Raw genomic sequence first — 18,871 nt, 5'->3', positions numbered from 1 at the left:
TAGATTCTGAGATCCACGTTGGTGTCATAATGGTAATTAGGAAATTTTTGGAAATGAGAAAGCTTAGTGATGGCACAACACATACTTCCAGACTTCAAACTGTGAGACACTGAATGCCTCCCCAGTTGAAGCTCAATAAATATGATTTTTGGTTTAATATTTAATGGAAATTCAAAGAAAATAAGTATTTCTATATTCATTAAACTTATTAAGCTCATGTTTAATGTATCGAATAAAATGTGTTGACTCGTACTCAACTAGGTGCCATTTAACTTAAGTAAATTTTGTTACTTAAAGCATTTTAATGACTTTTCACATGATATCATAATACAAAGGTTAATACTGTGCTTTTATGTTTTATGTGTCTCACATTCAGGGTTTTGAAGGATAGCATTTAAAATTTTGAAATGAACTTGAATTGGTCTTGATACCGCATGAGGGGAAACTCATAATGCAGATCAACTTATGCTTTCAAGAGCATTCATTAAGAAAAGAGAGTATTGATTAGCATCCTCTATTCAGTGATATAATGCTGCTTTAACATTAACTGCATTTGTGCTGATGTAGATTCAATTAGTAACCATTTTACTTTTTATACAACATAGAGAGACAGGGACAGAATAACAAGTTTCTTTTACTCCTAATTCTGGAAGCTTTTCACTTAATATGGTTGTTGCCAAAAACAAAAACAAAAACAAAACCACCACTATTCCACCCTTGAATAATATTCAGTATTCCAAGAAATGCATTGACGTAGCACCAAGAGGACATTTTTAATGTGAAGGAAGACTGATAACCCAGGCTAACAGGTGAACTCATAGAACACAGAGTAGACTGTAAGGTATAATCTACCTACAAATGAAAAAAAAAAAAAAGGCAGCAGAGTAGAAATAGGGAAGAAGGGAAGATGAGTAGCAGGAGAGGGTGACTGAACCCCGCTCCCCATTCGCTGTGACCGCAAACCCTGCAGGACAAGCGAGGTGGGTGTGTTGTGCGGAGAGAGGGTCACAGGTCCCGTGACCCTGTACTTCTGGGCAGGGTAGTTGGGCCCCTGGGTGCCCCCGTGCTCTGCAGATGCACAAGCATGCAGCTCCTACTTCTGCGGAGTTCTGCTCATTCCCAGGCAGCAAAGGGGGTGCTAAAGGAGTGGGTGGGGTGTCTCAGGGGCCCAACTCCCTCCTGATCGCCTCTGGAGGAGCCCATGCAGCTGCGTCAGCCTTCTGGTCTGCTGGGTGGGACTGATGAACACTTGTTACTATTATAGAAAAAAAAAGGTGGCTCATGTTTGTGCTTTAAACATTCTTATTTGAAATATCTTTGGGATGTCTGAACGGTAAGCAGACAATTATTAACTGTACATAGATGTGTGTTTTCTTCTGTGATGTTTTACCTCTGCATCCAATCCTATGGAGTGATTTTACAATTCTCAGCATAACAGCATAATCAACTGCACTCTTCCTGGCAAAAGATTTCTCCCCAATGTTAGAAATGTGCTTAGGTATTTCCTTTTTCTCTATTATTTCAATAGTGCTTTAGAATCATGGACTCTCTAAGCTGGAATGAGCTTTAAGGATGATCTAATATCTTCATTTTGTAAATGAGTAAGCTGTGATCCAGAGGAGTTAAGTGCCTTGCTAAGGCACACACATGGTATTATAATAGTACTGTCCCAACTGGAGGAAAGCCTATCATTAATTGAAATCACTGTACTCTCTTGGCAGAATATAAATGAACCTCAAATCACAACTTGTTTTTTTTTTTTTTTTTTAAGATTTTATCTATTTCTATGACGGAGAGATAGAGCCAGAGAGCACAAATGGGGGGAATGGCAGGGGGAGAGGGAGAAGCATACTCCCTCCTGAGCAGGGAGCCTAATGCGGAGTTCGACCCCAGGATCCTGGGATCATGACCCGAGCCAGAGGCAGAGGCTTAACCGACTGAGCCACCCAGGCGCCCTTCATAACTTGCTTTCTTAATAGAGAAACTGCTGAGGTACCACTGATAATTGGCTCACAGAATAGTCTTATTTTATTTTTTAAATGACTCAAAGACCTTTAACTTAACTTCCTCCAGATCTGTAATTTGGTATTACTAATCCTAAAGACATAGTTATTACAATAAGTATCATTCCAGGAAAGAAATGAGTCTTATAAGCAATGATTCCAAAGACAACTACAAGTACCCATAACACTGGGCAAACTATTTTCAGATAATTATCACCTCTGACTCTAAGCGCCATGATAGAACTTGATACAAGCTGGTAAAATTTTGGTTTTACCAACAAAAGTTTGGTGGTTGGCAGCTATTTTCAAACTTTTATGTAAGACTGAAATAAACTATATCATTCCTCATTAGAGACCTCTTACTTAATATGAAAGAGATGTAGACGTTCTTACAGAACACTGGAAAAAGAAGAAAAGCCTGTTAGTGAATGAGGGGAGTTCCAACATTTCTTTATAGGAAAATCACTCTGCATAAAAATGCAGAAGTCCTTTCAACTGTATTACCCTTAATTTTTAAACTGTTCTTGTGCTTTAACAGATACACATGCATTGTCTGCATTGTACTAGCTCTAGAATAGAAGTTTGATTTACCATTAAATATCATGTCAGTAAGGATTTAAAACATAATTAAATATAACAGTATAATTTTTACCTTATGTAATATTAAACAGAAATTACATAGTATAGTTCCCTCAAATTTACAGTAAAATGCAAAGGCATATATTTAAGGAGGACAGACACATATATTGTCCCAAATTGCAGATGGACTTTTTCTGTAATTCTAAATATTGTATGGGAACCCCAAAGCCCTTTGGGAAAAAAAATCATGAATCAATCTCCAGCTTTGCTGCCTCTAAAACAAAAACCAGTTGTGTTGCATATGATTTGAGAATCTGCAGCTGAATTTTCACAAGGAATAATCTCAACTTAGAAAATAGTATTTTTAAGATTTTAGATAGCCATCGCAGGAGGGAATGTTACTGTGATAAAAAAAAAAAAATACTTTAATTCTTGGCAGATGAATACAAACACCTCTGTGCTATTGCAACAAACCCACATTAAACCCTGATCATTGACAAATAACATACCCAGGCGCTCACGCATCTGCCGCAAGTGGTGATTTTGAAATCCCCATAGAGATCTTTGATGGCACCGGTCGTGAAGAAACCTTCCACCATCAGCAGAATGCCATAAACAAAGAAGGCAGCCGCGATGCCGTAGATCACATACTTGAAGATGTCAATCCTGGGGGAGAAGAGACAAAGGGATTTATTTTAATAACTCTTCATGCCTGATTGGCAGCAATTGATTCTCACGTGCTCATGGCTCCTTCAGAATGAGAGCCACAGAATATTTATGTCCATAAGGGAGGCTGGATTTAAAAACATTTTTGCTTTAGAGGCCTAATGTTTGTATATATTTTTGTTCAGCCTCTTCTAGTATTTGTTGACAGGGCTTTTGACCTTTGTTTTCCCCTCTTTTCTTCCTGCCTCCCCTTCCCTTGTTCACGCCAAGGTAGTCTTGGGCAAGCACTGAGTCACATTGCGAAAAGAGTCTGCTGAAATTCATTTATTAAGTATGATAATCATCATATAATTTCTCCTATTATGACAAAGTATCAAGTATAAAGATTTATATATCTACTACCGAGTTTTGAAAATAAAAGAGGAAGAAAGCACCATGGTTAATGATGAATCCATTTTCAATTAAATGGCCACCTCATATTTTTCTTATTATAGCCAATTATAATTATGTTTTATTCCACACTTATTGTAAACAGTCACTGATATTTTCTGCTGATAACAATGTCAATAATGGAAAAAATTATGTTTTTAAAGAAAAGTTATAGTTTTGAAAAATCAAGCCTTTGAGGCAGAATCACTAATAGATTCAGAATTTGGATATGGAACTGGGCCTGAGCCCAGTTTGGGCATAATACCATGGAGGAATGGGAGGGCATTCTTTCCTTTCTCATGATTCAGTGCCCATGTATTTAAAGGCAGAGGGCAGGGAGAGACACATGTATCGTCTATAAATTGCAGACAGATGTTTTTGTTATTCTAGATACTAAATGAGAATCCCAAGGCCCTTTGGAATGAAAAACCATAAGTTAACAATTCTGCTACTTCTAGAAACAAAGCTACTTGTGTAGCCATGGTATGTGGAGAGGGATATATGTTAGCTAATGTTCTGTTTTCACACTCTTGATATCCATTTGTAAGAAAATTGCTCTATATTTCTCACTGTCAAGTTTATTTTTTTTCTCTTTCCTCTCATTATTAGAGTATGAATGGAGTAGATAGGGTGGAGGCCAATGATGGAGATAGCCTGTTGACTGTTTATAAGGGGACAAATGAGGGATTAGAAAGCTTGATCATGCTGATAGAGATTTAGAAACTCTTGATGTTATGACAATATTTTTAAAAGAATACATGCAATAGCATAAGTGAATTTGTTGCATATAAAAAGAATAAAGAAGAGCCTGCTAACATTCACTGTACCAGGGCAATTGTTTAGTGACTGATTTTCACTGTCTGAAAATCTAAATATTGCACAATTTTACTTGTCAAGGGCAATGAGGCAGATGATGTGAACTTGCAAGCTTATCATGCACGTGAAAGAATCTGAGGATTTCAACTTACAGATGGGACTTTGAAGAATTTGATTCAATGGGCTTCTCCATAAAACTTTTAGGTTAAAATGACATGTTTTAAAATATACTTAAATTTTTATTCAGAGATAATTTCAAATTTATAAAAGAAGGTGTGGAAAATGAACAGTATGAAGATAAACTATACATCCTTTATCTATTTTATAATATTTTACCTCATTTACTTTATTGTTTTCTTGTGTTTCTCTCTGTCTCTGGAGAATTACATCTGAACATAGAGAAATTCTCCACAGTATACTTATTGACTTCAGGGAATCTAACATTGATATAATACTTGTGTCAAATCTCTTACTGTATTCCAGTTTTACCAACTGGACTGACCCAATGATGAACTTCCTGGCATCTTCTTTCCCAATAAGGGATCCAGTCTAGGGGTAAGTACTGCATTCACTGGCCACCTGTCTTTACTTTCTTTTAACCAGGAACACATCCACAGCCTCTTTGTCTTTATGAAATTAATTGACGCTGTTGAGGAGTATAATCCCACTCTGTCCTTATTAGATAACATTCTTCATTTTGAGTTTGTCTGGTGTTTCCTCCTGATTAGATTCAGATTACTCATTCATGGCTGGAATACAATAAAGGTGACTTTCTGTGCATCTGCCCCTCAGTAGTGATGCTGATTTGGATCATCTAGACAAGATGATGTCTAATTTCTGTACTGTGCAATTGCTATTGTTTCCTTTGTAGTTAGTAAGTCATCTGTGAAGAGAGAAACATCCTGTTCTACATTAAAACTTCCTGCCAGTGTTAGCAGTCATTGATGGATCTTGACTAATCCAATCTTCCTACTGCATTAACAAAATGCTCATTTTCTAACTGTAGTACTTATTCACATTTACCAGTTGGTACTAGATATTCTGACGTAAGCAAGAGCCCTCCCTTTTCTCCTTTTTATTAATTTTTTGTTCATTTGTCTATTTATTAATTATATGGCCTAAGGATGTCTGCTTTTTTCTCTGAAGTTTATAAGCCACTACTCTACTTAATTATTTTGGTGCTTAAATTCTAGACTTGGCCAGTGGGCATTCCCAAAGCCGACTCCTATATCCTTGTGACATGTGCCCATCATTTTTTGTAAAGTATTCCTTTCTTTCTCACACAGCAAGAGGACCGAGGCTCTCTTTGTACATACCTCCCTCAACCCCCAAATTAGGCATCTCTTTGCCAAGCCCTGGTTCTTTTTTTTAATGTGTCTATATTTATTTTTTTAATTTAAATTCAATTAATTAACATATAATGTATTATTCATTTCAGGGGTACAGGTCTGTGATTCATTAGTCTTATACCCAGTGCTCATTACAACACATACCCTCCCCAATGTCCATCACCCTGCCACCCCATCCCTCTACCCCACGTCCCCTCCAGCAACTCTCAGTTTGTTTCCTATGATTAAAAGTCTCTTATGGTTTGTCTCCCTCTCTGGTTTCATCTTGTTTCATTTTTTCCTCTCTTCCCTTATGATCCTCTGTTTTGTTTCTTAAATTCCACATATCAGTGAGATCATATGATAATTGTCTTTCTCTGATTGACTTATTTCGCTCAGCATAATACCCTCTAGTTCCATCCACGTCGTTGCTAATGGCAGGATTTCATTCTTTTGATGGCTGCGTAATATTCCATTGTATATATATACACCACCTCTTCTTTATCCATTCATCTGTCGATGGACATCTGAAGCCCTGGTTCTTTTCATGAGCAGTAGTATTGGAGACCAAGACGTGGGTACTCATTGCTGCTGTGGTGTCTTTGCCTCGGGTCTTTTCAGCGTACCAAGTTAGGAAACACATGCATGTACACACACACACATTCATATATACAATGACATAAACACGTACATTCAGGTATCTATGTATGTGAACTTGACATACATGTACCGGCGCACATATATTTGCATATCAGACACACACGTATTTTAGAAATCTCGAGTTCATAGTGATATTTCCAAATCTAATTGATTCCCACGGGGTTTTTTGCGGCCTTCCCCCACTCTGTATTTGTGTGACCTTCTTCCTTAGTGAGAATCCTAATTCCCAAGAATAACACATATATTCTTTTGTTTGATTCATAATAAATCTAAAATTATTTCAGTATTATTTCATCCAAAGTATTACAAAAATCAAACCTACTTGAAAAAAATTCAGAATGTTTGCAATTCCCCTAACCCTCCACCCAAGACTAAGAGTATATAGTCAAATACTGAGTTTCTAAGTTACTTGGATTAGTTCATTCTTTTTTCTTCCCTTCATTGTGCTTAGGACATTCATTTGAAATGCAGTGGGGATCTATTTGTTTCAGTTTGTTTCAGTTTTAGGTCCTCTATCCCATCAATATTGACTTAATTTCATTTTTGAACATAGAGAATATCATTAACATGCTTCCAAGAGTCAAATCTGTATAAAATGATACCCCCAGAGAAGGGTCATGACCTCCCCTATCCCTTCCGACCTATTCCTTGTTCATTGCTCCCTTGCTATCCTTTCTGTGTTTTTTTTATGTAAAGGCAAGCATGTGTATATGCGTGTGTACATATTCCTGTTTTCCTTTTGCTTTTACATAGAAGGTAGCTTATACATATGCTCTTCTGCACTTAGCTTTTATTGATCAATAACATCCTTAAAATCACTCCATATCAGTTCAGAGATCTTCCTCATTTTTTTCAACAGCTGCATGGTAGTCCTAGTGTATATATGTATTTATTTACCCCATATCCTATGCTTGAATATTTAGATAGATATTCAATATTTTGCAATTACAAATAATACTGCAATGAATAATCTTGCACAAATGTATTAGAACAATTGATAGTGTATATTTAGGGTAGGAGGATTGATGAGTTGAAAAGCGAAAGCACGTAGCTTTCTGTTAGAAACCGCCAAATTCCTCTCTGTAAGGGTTGTACCATTTCTGCATCCCCAACAAGGATGTATGAGACTCTTTGTCTACAGCCCCAACAAAAGACTATATTGTCAAGCTTCTGAATCATTGCTAACTGATGGGTGATAACTGGTATCGTAGTTTTGCTGTATTTATCTTAGTAAGAGTGAAATGGAACATCTTTTTATATAATCATAAGCAACATTTGTCTTTTTGTGAATTGTCATATCTTTTGCCCACTTATCTATAAGGTTTGTATATATTGGGAATATTTGGTTTTTACCTATAACACATGTTGCTAATATTTTCTCCTAGTATGCCATCTGTCTTTTGACTTTGCTTATGGCATTTTGCCTGACAATTAAAGAAACAGAAACTTCGATGTTGTCTAAGTTATCTGTCTTCTCTTTTGTTACACTGGGATTTTAGTCATAGTTATAAGCCTTTATTAATACCCAGGTTATACAGGAATTATGTTTTCTTCTAGCATGTGTATCATACCATTTTATTACACTTAGACTTCTGATCATTTTGGTGTTTATTCTTTGGGTAGTGCAAAAACTGGATCTAATTTTATCTTTTTCAAAATGGCTGTCTAGCACACGGGAAAACTCTCAGATGTAGATGCCTCTCTGGGGGATGGGGAGGTTAGCAGCATCCATATTTTATAGGTTCATATTAGTTACAATATCAAAGAGTGAAGTGGTGGTGTTAATTTTGTCCAGTGTTATAATAGCATTATTTGTATTATTTCTAAAAGTCCTCTTTTGAAGACACATATTGGAGTATTTTGGGGTGCCATGATATGATGTCAGGGATTTGCTTGGATAAAACTCCAGGTATTCATATATTACTTACAAAGTTAAGAAGTTCAAAAATAAAAGCAATAAAAATTAAAAGAAAAAGAATGAAGAAAAGGTTGTCTAGTTGTCCTAACATCATTTATTTAAAAAGACCACCTTTGGAGGGGATTAAGAGTATACATCATGATGAGCACCGGGTGTTGTAAGGAACTGTTGAATCACTATACTGTACACCTGAAACTAATATTACACTGTATGTTAATGAACTGGAATCTAAATAAAAACTTAGAAAGAAATAAAGTGCTATGCAAATGTAAAAAAAAGTGCCCCCAGAAAGAACTATATAGGCATATTTACTGTGCTCACGTATTGCTAGACGTTTCTGATATTTTCATACTTAGAAAAAGCTTTTATAGGTAGCAATTGTTGCAAAAGCAAAAAAGAACATTGGTGACTGTGATAGGTTAAAAAAATGCTTCCCTCCAAATATATTCACTTCTTAATCCTTGAAGCCTCTGAATATTACTTTATATGGCAAAGAGTCAATTTTACCTTCTATGGTGTACATGGTGATAAGTTAAAGATCTTGGGAGGAGAAGCTTATCCTGGAAAACTCAGGTGGGCCCTAAAGGCAGTCACAGGTATCTTTATAAGAGATGGGCAGAGGGAGTTTTGAGAGAGATGCTCAGAAAAGGAGGAGGGACAGTGAAGATGGAGGCAGACACTTGAGCAATGGGGTCTCAAATCAAAGAACGCCTGCAACCAGCGACCCTGGGAGAGGCAAGGAATAGAATCCTCTCTAGGGTCTCAGGAGGGAGTGCAGCTCTGCTGAAACCTTGGCTTTAGACTTCGGGCCTCCCCAACTGTGAGAGAATAGGGTTGTGTTGTTTTAAGGGACCGAGTTTGTTATAGTCGACCCAAGAAACTCATACAGTTACTTTATTTCTTTACTTCTTTAGTATTTCTGTATCTGTAAGGACTATTTTAAACTAATTTGCATATTGTCTAACGCACGTGTATGTTACAGACTATGAGAATACAGTAGTTTGACAGTAATGAGGACAAGTTGCTCATGCATGTAATATACCTCTTCTAAAGTAGGGAAATGGCTGCTTCCTCCTAAGCACCTAAAACCAATATATTACCGAGTAGGAGGTGAGTGGATTTTCCAGCTCAGAGTTAGATATATATATATATATCCTATTCAACTTCAGTTAAAAAAAAGTACATCAGCAATTTTAGAGACTACTTGAAACTGTTTTGGAATCTTCACAGTTGTGATGGAGAATATCCATGTTTTATTAGTTTTCAATTGAGGCAAAAAACACATAACACGAGCTCTAGCCTCTTAAATTAAGTGTACAACAAGTATTAACCATAAGCCTGGTGTTGTACAGTAAGTGTTCAGAACTTGTTCATCTGGTGTAACTGAAACTCTAAACCCCGTGAACAGGAACTCCCTGTTCTTCTTCTCCCCAGCCCTTGACCAACATCATCTGACTTTCTGTTTCTATGAGTTTGACTACTTTAGGTATCTCATGTAAGTGTAATCATGCCGTATTTGTCCTTCTGCGACTGGCTTATCACTTAGCATAAAGTCCTCAACGTTCATCCGTGTTTGGAGAACATAACAGGACTTTCTTCTCTTTTATGGCTTAATGATATTCCATTCTATGTATAAACCTCCTTTTCTTTATCCACTCATCTGTGGATGGACATTTAGGTAATGTCCACATGTTGGCTATTGTGAATAATGCTGCAATTAACAAGGGAATGCAAATCTCTCTTTGAGATCTTGATTTCAAATCATTTGGATAAATAACTGGACGTGGGATTGCTGGATCATACTTTATTCTGTTTTTTATGTAATGGTTATCCCACCTGTTGTGAGGTGATATCTCATTATGGTTTTGATTGACATTTCCTAGATGAGGAGTAATGTTGAGCATCTTTTTTTCATATGCCTGTTGGCCATTTGTATGTCTTCTTTGAAGAAATGTCTATTGGAGTCTTTTGCCCATTTTAAGTCAGGTTATTTGGTTTTTTGCTATTGAGTTGTAGGGGTTCCTATATAGTTTGGATATTAACCCCTTATTGGATATATGGCTTGCAAATATTTTCTCCCATTCTGTAGGTTGCCTTTTCACCCTGTTAAGTATTTTCTTTGCTGCACAGAAGCTTTTAAGTTTGATGTAGTCTCACTTGTCTATTTTTGCTTTTGTTGCTTGTGCTTTGGTGCCATATCCCAGAGTCATTGCCAATCCCAACATTATGAAGTTTCCCCCTCTATTTTCTTCTAGGAGTTTTATAATTTTAGGTCTTACATTTAGTTCTTTCATCGACTTTGAATTGAATTGATTTTTGTCTATAATGTAAGATAAAGGTCCAATACCATTGCTTGCAAGTGAATATCCAGTTTTCCCAGAACCATTTATTGAAGAGACTACCCCTTCCCCATTGTGCCTTGGCACCCTTATTCAAAATCACTTTGCCTGTACAAGGTTTTCTTTCTGGGCTATCTATTATGTTCCATTAGTCCATATGTCTCTTATGTCACTACTACATTGTTTTCTTTCTTTTTTTTTTTTAAAGATTTTATTTATTTATTTGACAGAGAGGGAGAGAGAGCTAGTGTGCACAAGCAGGGGGAGAGGCAGGCAGAGGGAGACGGAGAAGCAGGCCCCCAGCAGAGCAAGGAGTCCAACAAGGGGCTCGATCCCAGGACCCTGGGATTATGACCTGAGCCGAAGGCAGACGCTTACCCGACTGAGCCACCCAGGTGCCCCACTACTACACTGTTTTGATTATTGTAGCTTTCTACTATGCTTTGAAATCAGGAAGTATGAAGCTTCCAGCTTTATTCATCTTTCTCAAGATTGTTTTGGTTATTTGGGGTCCTTTGTGATTCCATATGAATTTTAGGATTGCTCTATCTATTTCTGTAACAAATTCTGTTTGGATTTTGCACTTAATCTGTGAATCACTTTGGGTAGTATGGGCAGTTTAACAATATTATATCTTCCAATCTATGAACATGAGATGTCATTACATTTATTTGTAGCTTCTTTAAATTATTTCACCACTTGGTTAAGTTTATTCCTAAGTATTTTATTCTCCTTGATTCTATTGTAAATTAGAGGATGTCAATTGGAATTTAGGCCTCTTAAATTTGCTAAAACTTGTTTTCTGACCTAACATGGGATCGATCCTGGATGATGTCCATATGCACTCAAGAAGAATGTGTATTCTGCTACTGTTGGGTAGAATGTTCTAGATAAGTCTGTTAGGCCCATTTGCTCTACAGTGTTGTTCAACTCCTCTGTTTCCTTATTAATCTGCTATCTGGTTGTTCTATCCTGTATAGAAAGTAGAATATTGAATCCCCCTACTGTTATTGTGATGTTATCTATTTCTCTCTTCAGGTCTGTCAATATTTGCTTCATATATTTGGGTGCTCTGATGTTGTGTGCATATATATTCTTGGTGAATTGACCCACTTATCATTATATAATGTCCTTTGTTTCTTTTGACAGTTTTGACTTAAAGTCTATTTTGATTGATATTTTTATGGCCATCCCTCCTTTCTCTCGGTTATCATTTGCATGGAATATCTTTTTTCATGCTTTACTTTTAGCGTATGTGTGTCTGTAAATCTAAAGCAATTCTCTTGTAGACTACATATGTTTGGACCTTATTTATTATTCATTCAGTCACTCTATATCTTTTGACTGGGGAATTTAATCCATTTATCTTTAAAGTTATTATTGGTAGGGAAGGACTTATTATTGCCATTTTGAATTGTCTTCTATCTGTTGTGTAGCTTTTTTTGTCTCTTCCTCTTGTCTTCCTTTCTATTTTGTTGATTTTTTTTTTACATGGTTTGATTCCTTTCTTATTTTCTTTTGTATACCTTCTAAAGGTATTTTCTTTGAAGTTATGATGGGTCTTACATAAAACATCTCATACTTAATCTATTTTAGGCTGATAACAACTTAACCACAATTGCAAATAAATACTCTAAAGTTACTTTTCCCCTTTATACACTTTATGTTATTGGTGTTACAACTTACACCTTTTAACATTATGTATCCATTAACACACTTTTATAGTTTATATAGTTTTTTGTATACCTTTGTCTTTTAACTTCTATGCCAGAATTAAAAGTGATTTACATACATTACAGTTTTACAGACTGTATTTGTCTATATATTTACCTTTACCAGTGAGCTTTATACTTTCATGGGCTTTTTTGTTGCCATTTAAAGTCCTTTCATTTCAAATTTGAAGGGCTCCCTTTAGCATTTCTTGTAAGGCAAGTCTAATGGTGATAATATCACTCAGCTTTTGTTTATCTGGGAAATTTTTTTAAATTTCTCCTTCATTTTTGAAGGATACTTTTAGCAGATACAGTATTCTTGGTTGGTAGTTTCCTTTGTTCAGTAATTTGAATATATCACCCCAGTCTCTTGAGGTGAGGGAGTGTTCCGCCTCCAGACCCTTAAGCACAACTTCAAGTCTGTTTTGCACATAAAGTAATAGTTTCAGGTTCCAGGGATTAGGTTCTGGATATCTTTGGGGGCCATTATTTAGCCTGTCACAACCTATATATGTAACTGACATTTCCAAACATTCAACTATTCTTACATAAAGCTTTCGTCAAACAATCTGAAGATGGAGATTTACTAATGTTACATTCCAAAATGCATTTAAAAATTTTAAATCGTCAATATATTTAAGTTATGATATATCTGATATTATCATATTGGCCTGAATCCCTCTTTCACTAAAGTACTCTCTTATCAACATGCAATATATGAACTTAACAGAACAAAGAACTTTGAATATGACATTAGAAAAATTAAATTCTTCTATCTATAAAAATGAGTATTCTGTTAATGCTATGTCAACAAAATGCATTAATAACCCCTCTGATCATGAAGTCACTGATTGTGTCCATAACAGGATGAAATAGCAGATTCCGTAAGAAGTCTTTGTTTTGCTACTTTTGTGTTTTTTTTCCTACTTCTTAAGCAATTCATGGAAGTACTTAACCTCCTCTCTGAATCTGAACTTTAAAATTTGATGATATTTCTATAAACAATTGTCTTACTGATTTAAAAGCAATATATGTCCATTGTAGAGAAAAATAAAGTTAAAACCAGAAAATCAGATTATTTACTGCTTACCCTCCCAGTTTTTTTTCCATAGTAATTATAATTCATTCCAAAAGTTATGATTATTCTATACTGCTTTACAAACTTCATTTTTGGCCAATATACTATGAATATTTTAAATGTTCTATAATTTTATCAACATATTTTTTTAAGATTATGGCACATTCTATCATTTGAAGGTATCACAATATATTTTACCAATTCTCTACTATCATTCAATGGTAGGAAGGATAATGGCCCCTCCAAAGATGCTTGTGTCTAATCTCCAGAACCTGTAAATATGTTATCTTGTTCAATGAGACTTGGAAAATGTGATTAAATTAATAATTTGAGATTTGGAGGTTATTCTGTGTTGACAGGATGTAATATATTATATAATATAATCGCAAGTCCTAATAAATGAAAGGAAGATGCAGAGGAATCAGAGTCAGATCCAGAGAGAGATCTGAGATGCTACAATGCTGGCTTTGAAGATGGAAGGGGGCCACGAGCCAAGGAATGCAGGTGGTCTCTAGAAGCTGGAAGAAATAAAAATACAGATTCTCCCCTGGAGCCTCCAGATGGAGCACAATCCTGCCAATACCTTGATTTAAGCCTATTTCCATAAACCCAGTAAGACCCATTTCAGAATTCTGATATCCAGAACTGTAAAACAAACACACACACACACACACACACACACACACACACACACCCCAAACAATAAATTTGGGGTTTTTTTTAATTCACTAAATTTGCTGTAATTTGTTCCATCAGCAGTAGGAAGGTAATGCAGCACTCTTACAAACAGCATCGTAATAATGATCATTTCAGATAAATCTTTGTAAGGAATGTATTGTCAAAGTGGTATCCAGAAAGTCTGAACCAAAATAAAAATGCATTGAGAACAGTTAGAGGGCTTATTCTCTGTTTCCCAATACCATGTATTATCATTTAATTTTTCTGATAATTTGACAGTAAAAACAGTATCATTTTAATTAATTTTCTTAGTTTAGTAGTATGGATGGACATATACTTACAATCTATCAATCATTTGTATTCTTCAATGAAATATGTTTTTATATTTTTTTCTATTTTTCTACTGCAAAATGTATCCTTTTGTTGTTGAATTAACTCTGCCTTTATTAAAATTAGGACCTCTTGTCATGTAAGTGGTAAATATGTTTCTCGGTTTTCTGTATTTTTAATTTTTTTAAAGTAATACTTCATTGAATAAAATTTAATTTATATTATATCAAATCCATATATACTTTCCTTTGTGATATCTTATATTTCTTAGTTACTTCTTGCCCCATGATAAAGGAAATCTCAATCTATTTTTCTTCTAGCTTCTACAAATTAGTTTATTCTTAAATTTTAAATTTTCAATTCATCTGAAAGTCTTTTGGTAAAAATGTGAATAGGGACATAATTTTATATTACTTATAACTACTTATATATACTTAATTCTCTTTTTACTATCTCTATTCTAGTCCATTTGATATATGTTTTTTTATTCCTGTGCCCTATAGTATTAATTACTGTAGGTTCTCCATTCCCTCTATTTCTTAACCTGATGCATGCTGGAAATCAGCTCAACTACTGACTCTACCATTCTTGGATTCCTATCTGTTTAGTCTGATGTGGATGGCACTTTGCTAACGTATCTTTCCCATGTCAGTGTTTGAGGAAAATCAATCTGTCTTGTTCTACTCTGGATCCCTAAGGATTAGAACAGTAATTGACACATAGTATAACCCACTATTTTTTGCTGAATGAGTGGATTCATTAAAAGACAAATCAGACAAAAGATTAGCCTGAAAAATTATATCTGCATATTTGAAAACAAAAACACAGAAATATAATAAATACAGTAAGTTTTAAATTCCATACTTGCTATTCAATTTTCAAAGCAGGCAAAAACACTAAGATAGCTGCTCTTGAATAAAGACTAAGGTTTAGCAAGTGAATTATAGGTTGTAAGCATCTCAGAACTAGAAGTTCATTCCCAGCCTGGTCTGAATACCTTCATTCTCAGGCAAATCAGTACATTCCAAGGCAGACCAAGTACTCTTTAGAAAACTCTTGACTTTTGGAAAGTTCTTTACAGAGTCAAAAACTATTGCCCTATAAATTGGAGTCCAACCAAAATCTCTCTCTGAATCACAAAAAGCAAAGCAAGTTTTCCTCTACCAGATATGTAGAGGAATTTGAATGAAATCATCATGTTCTTATTTGTAAATATTTGTTTCTAAAGTTGCTGTATTTCTGGAAGTTAGAAAAGAGAAGAGAAATTAGATCTTTGAATTCTAATCGAGTCTGAAACCTACTCTTGGTGCTTACTTTGAAACATCTACTCTAGTCAAGACATAGAGCATTAAGAGTATTGTGGTAAGTAGGGTATGTGCAGGGACAAACACCTTTAGGAAGCGTGATACGGGGCATTAAAATCGTGGTCCAGCTTCATGGAAGACACCACCATCATAATCGAAACCATCATCACCAGGGTCAGCTGCAGAAGCATGTTCATAAACAGGTGCGTAGTCTTAATAGGTACCAGCCCTTTATAACTGTTTTAAAATATCAACTCATTTTATCCAAGTAACAGCCTTAGGGAGTTGGCATTAGTTAAGTCCCTTTTACGGATGATGAGGGACTGAGGCAGACAGGTTAAACTTGTCCAAGGCAAGAAAGTAGAAAGGGGCAGATACCACATGAAATAAACTGGGGAAGTTTGACCCCAGAACCAGTGCTCAGTTCTACACTTGCTTGTTTCTCTACCTCAAGTCCTCATGATTTACATAGTTGGTTTTGTTGTTGTTGTTTTATATGAGTGAGGTGTTTTTGTTTGTTTAACACTCATTTGAGGATTACTAGTCTGGCTGAAATATTGCATAAGGAGATGCTTTCTGTGTATTTTTTTTTTTAAAGATTTTATTTATTTATTTGAGACAGAATGAGAGAGAGAGAGAGAGCACATGAGATGGGGGAGGGTCAGAGGGAGAAGCAGGCTCCCTGCCGAGCAGGGAGCCCGATGCGGGACTCGATCCAGGGACTCCAGGATCATGACCTGAGCCGAAGGCAGTCGCTTAACCAACTGAGCCACCCAGGCGCCCGCTTTCTGTGTATTAAACCAGAAGTTAGGAAGTCTATATGGTATTCTAACATAAGTTCTAGAGAGGACTGAAATTATTTTTGAATCTCCAAGAGTAATCAATAATCTTGCTTCAATACTAATTGGTCTGATCTTCAAAATTCTTGTAAGCAGAAGATTACAGCAATCTGATTTGATTGTCAATCTCCTGGCAGTTGACGTACTGCTGTGATTTCTGTCATTCAATGAAACCTGGTTTTGTTTTACCATGAATTCCTGCTTTCTTTTCCCTTCTCATTCCCATCCATGACTGTTTTCTCTTTCGTTTAGTTCCAAGAAATAAACATCTGAACTATAAGCAGATTTAGAGTTACATACATAGGAAGTTGAGAGCAAAACCAATATGTCTATCTTATCTGAGCTTATTGCCTGCTTTTGTTTTAGGCAAACAGAGATTAATTTTTATATGTGCATTCAATACCAAAGAATTCATTATCTAGTAACCTCAGTTCTTGATGCATTAAGTTCAAGTCACAGTATTAAACTTTGAAAATAAAATACATTCACTCTGAAAATCAAGGGTACCAGATCCTAGACCTTCACTATAATTTGTCAAAACCCAAACACAGTCCCTGTCTAATTAATATACAGGGACATGTATTTGTGAATAAGACTGTCTCTTGCTCAGTCCTCCAGAGAGTTACTCAAGAAGCCAAGTCACTTAGCAAAATTAGTGGTTTGAATTGTTTGAGATCTAATCTTCTAACCAGTTTCCATATTTCATTGTCCTCTATGAATCTGCTCTGCAGAAGTAAAATGCATACCCTGCTTCTTGCTCACTCAGCCAAATGAAAGCGATGGAACACATAATAATACCTTGCCAAGGGGCTCTCAGGTAAGGAAGTCTGACTCACAGATCAGAAAATGATCTCCTCATTACATAGCAGAAAGTGGTAGAGCAGTGAACTATTGCCAGTGTGGATTGGGCCTGAACGGAGATGCCAAACCAAAAAAAGTTGTAGTAAGAGTGTAAGAATATCCTTTAAGGGAAGCAATGGGCTAGGCCACACTCTCATTGTCACAACACTTTGGAGTCAACAAAAGACCATGGACTTGAAAGGGATGAAAAGCTTTTCAGAAACCAAGTTAATGAGGAGGGACAGAGTGATACTTAAAAATATATCAATGGGTCACAAAATCTTTGAGAAATTCCCTCTATTCTCTCTCTACGGGGATGTCCACTTCTCAAATGGGATATGACACAATGGTTTGATGGATGACATCAGCTGAAGATGGAGGAGCTACACTTTGGTCACCTTCCTCTAGTGAAGGCTGATGGTACTGAGAGTTTTATGTCCAAAACACGGGTTGCATGAGAATGGAGATTATTCCTATATGTATTTATAGTATTTATGAATTTATAATATTATTTATTATTTATATGCAAACTTATTTATGAGAAGTCAGTTTTGCATGCTAGACAGATGATTACTGAAATGAAATCGTCATCTTTCACTCTGCTTGACCTTCACATTTCTGCCTATAGACTAGGAGATGTTGCCCATGTTGAGATGTGTGCATGTGTTTAAGAGAAAGAAGACAGTGAAGAGACAGAGACAGAGAAACTGAGATAAAGAATGAAGTAATCCTCAGATCCTGACGACTACAGGAGGAAAAAGCGGAGGCTTGGGCCATTGGTTTTATGTTTTAGTTCACACATCCAGTAAACAGGCTTCTTTTCCTTTTTATAAAGGAAATGATACAGGAGTGCTTAATTTGGTGGAACCAAGCATGTGAACTATGGAGACAAAAACAGACTATAAATGACTAAAATTGGCCAATGGGTGCTTTCTTCCCATTCTCTTACACATTCTTTTCCAAACTTACCTTAGCTCATTTCCAAGTAAGTTGTATTGCCTGCAAATTCATCTCTCAGCCACCTCTATTCTATATTTCCTTATTTTACGCTGTTTCCCCTTCACCTTATCTATTCCTCGGATATCCCTATAAGGCAGCATCCCATAGGATAATCTCTACTTGCTCTAAACCGGTATGTAAATCTTTGAATGTATCAGTTGGCACCAATGGTACCTAGTAGTTTATGGTACATATCTTCCCTCTGTTTTCATGAACCGTTTGCTGACAGGGAAAGAGTCTGAATTCCTTCGGTAGCTTCAGAAGGCCTTGTATAAAGAATTTTAGTTATTTGAAATATAAAAACAATTTGAGCACTTGCTTTTATTCCAATCAAAATGGTATTCTTCCCATTC

The 18,871-nt window shown here is 35.9% G+C and overlaps 1 protein-coding gene across 2 annotated transcripts in view; it reads right to left on the bottom strand.

The window, feature by feature from the left end:
* GPM6A (glycoprotein M6A) overlaps positions 1-18,871 on the bottom strand; it is a 336,785-nt gene that overhangs the window by 24,924 nt on the left and 292,990 nt on the right. For both annotated transcript variants that reach the window (XM_078069878.1, XM_036099810.2), the window contains exon 3: positions 3,092-3,248. In XM_078069878.1, coding sequence (XP_077926004.1) covers positions 3,092-3,248 — 157 coding nt within the window. The remainder of the gene's footprint in view (positions 1-3,091; positions 3,249-18,871) is intronic.

The sequence above is a fragment of the Halichoerus grypus genome, chromosome 3 (genome assembly GCF_964656455.1).
Source record: "Halichoerus grypus chromosome 3, mHalGry1.hap1.1, whole genome shotgun sequence".
NCBI classification, from domain to species: Eukaryota; Metazoa; Chordata; class Mammalia; order Carnivora; family Phocidae; genus Halichoerus; species Halichoerus grypus.
The sequence above is the reverse complement of the archived record's forward strand: the minus strand, read 5'-3'. Positions and strand labels throughout refer to the sequence as shown.